Consider the following 9756-nt stretch of genomic DNA (forward strand, 5'->3'; position numbering starts at 1 on the left):
CCAATATGGAGGTTCTAGGTAATCTTGTTTGTCACACTCAGTCTAGATGGAAGGCCTCAGAAGGCCTCTTACTCCTCTCTTGTCTCCATACCTGAATCTCCAGATTTTAGCATTCCCTGATTGGCTTCGTGATACAGGATGTTGAAGCAGTAGTAAGTGTGCTTAAGAGAACACATGACAAAGAAGAGGAGCAGCCTTCCTGCACAGAGGCCCATGCTCACCCATCCCAAAGGAAATGTGTCCTAACCAGCATTAGGAATTCAACCAGCTGGTGCAGCATTCTCTGTGGGGAGGTGGAAGCATAAGGAAGATTGGAGGGAGGAAAATGAAGGCTAACTTTCATATTTCATGTTGTATATTTATGAAAACTATTCTCTTATCTGAGAAAAGTGCAGGGTACTGTCTGAGTGATTTGTTTTTCAAATACATTTAAAAAATTGAATAAATTGTTAATCTCCCAATCTAATAGGACTATTTTCTTTTACTTGTGACCCTTATAGTCTCTTGCAGCCATGTGTCTGTGCCACCTCAGGGCATCTCTCAGGGCTTGCTTCACCTTATCATTGCGGAGACTGAAGATGAACGGGTTCAGTAGGGGTGTGATGATACAGCTCAGGACTGAGGCACCTTTGTTGAGCAGCATGGACTGAGCCTCTGAGAGACGGATGTAGAGGAAAATGGAGCTGCCATAGACGATGATCACCACTGTAAGATGTGAGGCACAAGTGGAGAATGCTTTCTTTTGCTTGGCAGCTGTGGGGGCCCTGAGAACAGTGGCAAGAATGCAGGCATAAGAGACTGAGGTCAGTGCCAGTGAGCCCAGTAACACTGATGTGGAAAGCACAAAAGCCACCAGCTCCAACAGGCGAGTGTCCCCACAAGAGAGTCTCAGCAAGGGCCAACTGTCACAAAAGAAGTGGTCAATACCATTGGGGCCACAGAAAGGGAGGCTGGCCATGAGGATGGTGGGGCAAAGGACCCAAAGGAATCCAGCTAACCAGGAGGCCAGCACTAGCTGGGAACAGATCGGACCACTCATCAGCGTCTCATAGTGTAGTGGTTGGCAGATTGCCAGGTAACGATCTAGAGCCATGACAGCTAAGAGGAAGAAGTCGGTGGTGCCTAGGAGGAAGTAGAGGTAGGACTGGATGATGCAGCTGGCAAAGGAGATGGAGTGATCCCCTGTGAGGATGATGACAAGCATCTTGGGAACCACAACAGACACGAGCAACAGCTCCAGGAAGGACAGGTTCCACAGAAAGAAGTACATCTGTGTGTGCAGGCGTCGGTCCACCCAGCTGAGCCCAATAATTAGCAGGTTGCCTGTGGCTGTTACAACGTAGGTCACCATCAACCCCAGGAACAGCAAGAACTGCAGGATGTGGCTACTGGGGAAACCCAGAAGGACAAATTCTGTTACCTGAGTCCAGTTTTCAGGGCTCATCTCCAGTCAACTGCAGGAGAAGTGAAACAGACCTTTGTAAGTGGGTCCTTAGCCACCAATCCTCATTTAATCAATCAGTAACACAGTATTGAGTACCTAGCATTTCCTTACATTCTGAGAATACATAAATCTATCTTTGTGTCTGCAAGTGACTTACAAGGACAGAAACAATTATGATATCAGGCAGCATATCGATAATAACATGGATGATTTTGAACACTAATTGTGTATTAGGAAATTTATATGTGTATCTCCTCTTGCAGCATTCCTTAAAGATAGGTATTACTGTTCTCATAAATAAGGAAAAGATGACTGAAGAAGCTTAAGGAATTCTTCTATGATCAAATAGGAAGCAGATGGTAGAGGCAGGACTTCATGCCAACTTCTGTGGCTGCAACGCAAAAAAATACTTCTGTTTCACTTATGCTGGATACCACATGAGCAGTGTGGCTTTAGAAGAATTCAGAAGAGTGGAGGGGTCAGAGAAGACCTGACTGAATAAATGCACCATGAACACAATCTTATCAGTTTCAAGAACTCTTCTTTTAGTGTTGGTGGTCTTCTGTGTATTGGCTTAACATAAAATGAGAGAATAAAAATCTGGGCTTTCAGTACCTTTAGAGATTTCATTTTCCTTAACCAGTCAGAGAACTACATGGAATTGAACTGTGCAAAGCCCCAGTGCTGTCATAAGGTGTTTCTTGTGTTTTTTTGTTGTCGGTTTTACCAACACTTCCTTCTATAGGTTACAAGAAATCTCTCTTCCTAATGTAACATTTATTAGCCCTCTCTCAACTTCAGGTCTGCCAACATTCTAATGGAGTAAGATGAACAGGAAGAGGGAATGCTATCAAAGGAAGAAGGATGTATCAACTTGCCTCTTCAAGTTTTGCTTGAATTTGGAGATATGTTCATCTCGCCCTGGGAGCTTTTGCCATCTTGTAAAGTTCATCCATACGTTTTGAAAGATGGATTTCACTAGACATCTTGGTTCCAGGTTTCTTTTCTCACATCCAGCACCAAATACTCAGAATTACATAGATCCTACCTGTCAATTAGGGAAAATGTTGGAAAATATTCTAAGACAAAAAGAATGTAAATTACCATCAAGTTACTTTGTTTAATTGACAAGGAATGAAATTTTGAGAGCTGTGGCAAAATTTAATCCAGGATCATCTATTATTCCAGACTTCCTGCATTAAAGATGGGGAGCACAAATATTTTCTCAATTCTGTCTGAATCCACCTTAATGAAGATTATGAGCTGAGGCAAGGGATCCTGGTTCCAAGGCTGAAGGAGAGAGGTACCCAGGACATGTTCTGTTTAAGTCCATTTTGGTAGGAATAAGTCCTGGGATTTAAGTGGCTAGATAATAATAAAGCTTCATTCTGCTAGCCTAGAGCTTGTATCTCCAAAAATCAAAGAGATACCTCAATAAAACCCAGAAAAGGATGCTAGAGCACTATTTTAGGATAACACAATCGTTTCAGATAAGAAATATGTGTCAACTGTGGCTCTTTCCAAAGTGTCAGGTAAATATTATGATTAAAAACAGCTTATAAAGTCTAGCTGTCAAAAATTTAATGTTAGCTTTTAGCTACTGTTATAAATATAGACACTAAAGTCTTTATTACACATTATTCTATTGAGTGTTAACCTGAATGACTACATATAAGTTCCTGAATAACTTCATCAGTTGGCTGGCTGTCTCTTTTTACTTCAGATAACAACAATATAATCCCAGCATACATATGGTTAAAATTTTATCATTTCGAAGTTCAAAATAATCTTGTTGGTTGACCTAATCAATGTCTAGGAAGACTTGCTTAAAGTCACGCAGTGAGAAATTGTGTTATTGTTGGAAATGGTTTCTTGTTCTCATGCGCTTTGCACTAAAAACACTGCTTGGCAAGATGAGAATCAAGAAGGGAATTAGAGCTATGAGGGACACACACACATACACACATTTTTATTCAATCTACACAATGACTTAATTTACATAATCAAATAGCTATTATTATTATTCTTTTTACAATTGAGCAAACTGGAACACCACAGGTTTAAGAGACCTCAGAGGTAGAACTAAGACACACATTTAAACTTGTCAGACCTTGATGTCGAACCACAGCACTAGTAAACATGGCTATTTGAACATGAAACTTGAAGCTGACAGGGGGAAAAAGGACAATGATTTGGAATGCAACAATCTAATAACGCCTCATAATAATAACAGCTTGCACTTAGTGTGTAGTTACTATGTGTCAGGAACTTTCTACTCATTTCTTGTTAAATTTCTCAGCAACTACACCAAGGTAACACTACCTTCATCCTACAGGCAAAGGAAGTAGAGTTAGAGAGATTAAGGACCCATATCAGGTGAGAGGTAGCATTAGGGATTAGAATTTAGAAAGTCCGACTTCAGAGCCTGCAGTTTTAATTGCTAAGCCATAATGTCTTAGATGAGAAAGAGTTTGTGACTATAAATTTGATTTGATATCAACTTCCAATTGTTACCTTGCTTCATTTGTTGGCTAATGATAGGAATTCTGCATGTGGAAATTAATTATTGTAGTTTAAAACTTTGATCCTGAAAAAATGAAAATATCCCTCAAGATGTGTGCTACACTGGGCCTTATCCCACAGGTTTTCAACTCTTCCTCCAGAGCAATGGAAGGTAGGTGTTCTGACCCCAGTCATCACTCTCCATACCCAGAAGATGGCCTCCCTTCCCTGAATACATCATAGAAACTTGTCCTCCTTGTCCTTCAAGTTCTATCACAGGCTGTGCTGGATCTACATTGTGTAGAAAGTGACATAGTACTTTTTATACACAAGTACTTTCCTATTTTATCAATCCCAATAAGAACTCCCTCATGGCATTATACATTTGGTGTATTATCCTAAATCTGGATGGAATCGTCAAAACCCTCCTATTTCCTTTCTGGAAGATGAGACCATCATGCCAAGGCATATCATAAACTTGTACTTATCAGATCCTTCCTCAATCCCTTCATCCACATGGGTCATTTGGTCTTGGAAATTTCTCCTGGGCCAACTGATGTATGTCCATGTGTATGTTTAGTCCTCCAAGCCCTGTTAACCTCTCATTCAGTGCTCTTCTCATGCTTCCCTGGGCCAAAGCCTTCTTAGCCTACTGGCAACATATTTGCTTGGTTTGTTTCTCTTTTCTCCTCTTTAGATATACTACTAGCATCTCGAGGTTTGAATAAATTTTGCTCCTTATTAATCAAGGGTAAACCCAGGCTTAAGTAATTATTTCCAAAGAGCATGGAAAACCTGCATCAGAATCATCTAGTTTGTTTCTTTAAAATACTGATTTCTAGACTCTACCTGTAAAACTGCAATCATTCTCTGCGATTATGGCCCAGGAACATAGATTTTTAACAATTTCTCTGGGTTATTCTTAATAACATTAAAGTTTGAGAAATACTGGATTTAAGGAGTAAGAAGAGTGTTAGACAGGTTTGAATGTGATTAAGGAAAAAGTCAGAAGTGTAAGTTAGGGGTAAGTTGTAGGTAGGATATAGAAGAGCCTAGAAATGGGAGGCTTAGTTTTCTAAACTAAAAACATTGCCAACTTTCTAAGGTGGTGGTAGAGCTAACTTTACAGATGACCCAGGGCAGCAATAAATCTAGGCTTCTGAATTCTCACAACATTCCGATGGCTCTCTCATGCTCCAATATGAGCATGGATGTGGAGAGATTATTCTTTTCAGATGTGGGCTAAGTACCCCCATACAGGAGAGATTAGATATAATCATGAACACTTTGTACCGAGTATTCTACCAGGTGCTGGAGATACAGTGTTGAATAAGCTGATGAAGAGCACATAGTGTAGTAGGGGTTAGATATATGCAATTCATAAATTCTGCTAGAATTCACTTAAGGCCATGATAAAAGTAAAATCAAAGTCTTATGGGGGCAGAGAAGAGAAAGGTACAAATTTTGTTTGGGGGCAGCATGGAACATTTTCATAAATTTATTAACATTTAACTGAGCATTTAAGGATAATTTTGTCCAGATCGAGAATGAATATGAGTCTTTTAAATTTAAAGTGACCTAAAGTACCAAAGCTTTTGAGTTTTTCAATAGGAAATCATTTTTATTTGTTATATTATAAAGATTAAAGATTAATAACATTATTCAGTCTTGATTATCAAACTACTCTTTAAAATGCACTCATAGTTATTATAAAGGCATATTCCACTTTAAAGATTGAAAGACCAGAGCATACTATTTGTTGAGTGAAAGAATGATTTGAACTTAATGGGCTTAAAGGTTCATAGGAGTATAGGCTGAGTTGGCTTGGAGAGAGAAGAAATTTAAACGTTATCTTTGGATCCTTCCCATCTCTGCTAGTAGTGCCATAATACACCTATTATATGGTATTCTTGTCACATAATGGTATTAATTGTCACATAATCTTATTAATGTTAATTTTACAAGAGAAGTGAATATTTTTTAGTTATTTTCTTCTTAATAGAAGTAATTTGGTTCTTAAAGACTTTAAGATATAATAGCTAGCACAGTAATTGTGGAATGAACATTGTCCTGAAATTGTGCTATTTGGGGCAGAGTACTTTGTCTTGTGCTCTCCCAAATACAAGAGGTTAACAATACTCCTCTATATACAAAACTTGATCTTTATATGAAACTTCAGTGAGAATTATAAGGATAAAGTTTCCCAAAAGCTGGGGGCTTAGTATTTCAGGCTTTAATAAAGGAGGAAGTTGTTAGTTTCATTATCTGAGTATCCAAAACACAAAAATCAGAGCTTCCTATAGTGCAGTACCATATTTTGTTGGTTCAAATGTTGATCTATGTATATGGAATTAAACAGGAGGAATGAGAACACTCTCTTCCTATCTTCCCTCAGAAAAACAGAAATTGCGTTGGTGTCTACAGTGAAATGTACCATATTTTTCAGTACTCCAAATCTATATGCCTTAAAACATCTATAAACAAAATTAACTTCAACAAGTCTAGTTCTAAGTCAGGAGTAAGAATAAATTTTGAATATACAAAGTTGTCTGAGATAGGAGACTGATATAAGTTGGCTCTTGTACCTGTTCCAATACTGCATTTCTTCAGCTTCTTCCCCTGCCCAGTTTGAAGAACGTCCCTCAGAGGACCAATCTGGCTCCTGTTTATGGTCAATGGAGCACACAGAAGGCTTCTTGCATCAACAGGTCTTTTTGCTTCAAGTAATACCAAGCAAAACCCCTTTGCAGTGTTGAAAAAGACGTTCCTATAACTTTGCTTGATTATTTCTTCCCACACCCAAACAATTAAATTTACTTTAACTTATTTTGAACCTTCTTTGAAATCCCAAAAGGGAACAACTTTCATCCAACTTTACTAAAAATAAGCAATGTAATTAGTCCTTTGAGGCTACAGGGGGTGAGTTGTTTGAGATTTGTCAGAAAATGGCAGCCATAGTTCTTTACCCAAAAGATAGAGCTATCTCTTGAGTACAGGGTACAGGGTAATGTGCTACTGCATCGAAACTTTGGGAAATTCTTTGAAACTATGTAATGACTCAGTGAGACCTAGGGTATCTTGACAAAGTAATGAAATTATAAATTTAAATATATATTTATATGTATGTAATCAGCACTAGTAACAAAACAAGCCCTATTTTTGATAAATACTGGATGTTGAGTCCCACAGCAGTTATGGCGTATATTAGTTACACGAACTTGAATATGTTTGTTAAATTCTCTGAGCTTCAGTTTCATCATCTGCAAAATGGATGTCACAGGGCTTTCAAGAGAATGGATTGTGTATAATTTGCACCAAGGTGGTCAATGGAGATTAGAAAAATCATTTGAATCTTGCTCATCATCCAGTAGATAAAAATTCTATTCTCATTTACATCAATTCTATAAGTTCAAGTATCTATTTTTCTCTGTCTATTCCACCCTTCATCCCCCCAATAAATGATGAACTTGAAGCTCATCAAAACAATACTGTGACCTGATAAAAGCCTGCATCTTTCTAGGTGCAGTTCTACTGAAAGATTTTGCACATTCTGGAGCATGAAGTGAGTTGTGACTAGTATTGGCTTAACAGAGATTCAATAAAAAATCTAAAGGACATATTTAAAAGTTCTATTGATGGTTGTCTCATCTTGGTTAGAATTCAGAAATATAAAGTCATGTTAAACTATGTATTAGTGATTTTTATTTGTAGTAAATTGTGTCTTTCCTCTCTCCTTGAAAACAGGAAGTATTATTCTATGATATTCTTAGGGGTTCACATGCTAAAGAAACCATGGTTTAAAATATACAATAGAAAAGAAATAATTTTTCACTGACCAGAATTATCTGTCTAGAGAAAAATTTTCAGATTCTACGATTCTCAAATCTTGTCTTGTTAACTTAGAATGATGAGGTCAATAAAAGCTATTCACTTTTAATAGGGGAAAGTGAGGAGCAAGCCTTGTCTGATTTTCAGGAATTAGAGGAAGTGTGCACCAAGAATGTTGGATACTGTGGTGGTTACTGTGGATGAGCTCTTTCCACCTTTATTCATGCTCTCCAGTGGGCAAGATCCACAGAGTCCTGGGAGTCAATCTTGGAGCCCCAGTCTAGAATCCATTTCCTAAGCACATTGGTGATTTTATAAACACTTAATTCCTTGTAATTCTCCTTGCCTAAAAGTTGTAGAATTATTTCTGTTTCTGATTGATCTAAATTCCAATTAGAGCGGGACTGCTGTGACCTAGGGAAGATCAGCGGTTCATCTGGAGGATGTTTTTTTGACTAACTGGACCGCAAAGGCTTCCCTCAAAGGAACAGTACAAGAAAAATAAATGGGTCCAAATGGGTTGCTGAATAATACACTTGATGATATCTACCTTCATTCTAAGAAAAATGACCTCATGTGACCATATTTCTTCTTTGAATTGGGATGGGATATCAGTCTGAAGGGAGAAAATTGATATAATTGCTATCTTTTCCAAAAAATTGATTTCTTTTCCTTTTCTTTCTTTCTTTCTTTTTTTACATGCCTATTTACTTTGGTTAATCCATGCAAATAAGTCAGGGAAACCAGAAATGTCTATTGACTAGCTGAGTTAGATCAGAAACTACTGTATAATATTAAATTATCCTATAGGATGTTGCACAAATTGAGAATATATGTTGAAGTATGTGAAGATTTTCTTTGACAACTTCAAGATCCTTTTCTGGAATCTTATCATCTTCCTCCTAAATAAGATAATTCATTGACTTTTTAAATACTCTAGTGAAGCTCTTCTTATCCTTTCCCTTTTATGAAAATTTACCCTCATTTGTTATCTGAGCAAGGTTTATGCAAAAAAGAGTGGATTACAGGCTGTGCCATATCACTTTCAGAGTTACTAGCACCTAAAAAGAAAAATCAGAGGTTAGCCTAAATGAGTGCCAGATTGGTAAAATTTCAGTCAGCTTTAAAAATGAATGAAAGGATACCTTACAGTGTTGGGACATTTGCATGGTGGCAGGATTGTGCATCAAAACCAACAACTCAGATAATATATATGTTATCTGAAATTATTAATAAAGTTTCAATTTGATTGCTATTAGAAACTGAGAGAGACTAGATTTGAATTCAGATAGAATATGTCATCTAGAGATGAATTATTGAATTGCGCTTTTAGATTTTGAGGAAAACACAAATGTAATACATATATTAATAATACTTTAATAACAACAGCCATATTAGGAATATTAATACTAACACTAATAATAGTAACATTATTATTATGACAGCATAAATTTATTTCACTATTTGCTAAGTTTCAGTAAATATCCTAAGTTTTTTACATCATTACCATATGGGAAAAATGATATTTGAAGAGTGCTTTGCGAGTAGAATCTTATTTAATCCTCACAACAATGCTATGAGGTATAAATTACTTTGTGCCTAATTTATAGATTAGGAAAGTGAGTTTTAGACAGAGTAAGTAACTTTCATATGGTCAGGCAGCTATCAAGAGAGTGACATGAAATTTAAATCTGGTCATTTGATTCTAAGGGCAAAGCTCTTAACCACTTTATTACACTGTCTTCTTTCAGTGCTCACCCATTTCATAAATATCAGACATAGATATAACCTGACTACAACAGCTGCCATTGAAAAACATCTATTGAGCACCCAGTCTGTGCTAGATCCTGTTTCCCAGTACTACAGAAATGCTTATTCTTTCTTCTCACATCTTCTGGAGGAAAAGCCTTTCTTTCTTCTCCACATTCTGGGAGTCTTGGATTTTTCCACTCTTTCCTTGTTTTCCTAATTGAGGAGAAATA

General features: G+C 37.2%; 1 protein-coding gene across 1 annotated transcript; it reads right to left on the minus strand.

The window, feature by feature from the left end:
- Positions 1 to 481: 481 nt before the first annotated feature.
- Positions 482 to 1444, minus strand: OR6T1 (olfactory receptor family 6 subfamily T member 1). Its single transcript, XM_008506765.2, has one exon. It carries the CDS (start codon positions 1442 to 1444, stop codon positions 482 to 484), a length of 963 nt encoding a protein of 320 aa, XP_008504987.1.
- Positions 1445 to 9756: the final 8312 nt, after the last annotated feature.

Source organism: Equus przewalskii, chromosome 6 (genome assembly GCF_037783145.1).
Source record: "Equus przewalskii isolate Varuska chromosome 6, EquPr2, whole genome shotgun sequence".
Taxonomy (NCBI): Eukaryota; Metazoa; Chordata; class Mammalia; order Perissodactyla; family Equidae; genus Equus; species Equus przewalskii.

Coding starts and splice junctions, on each gene's coding strand:
- OR6T1 (XM_008506765.2), bottom strand. CDS start 1,444: ATGAGCCCTGAAAACTGGACTCAGGTAACAGAATTTGTCCTTCTGGGT.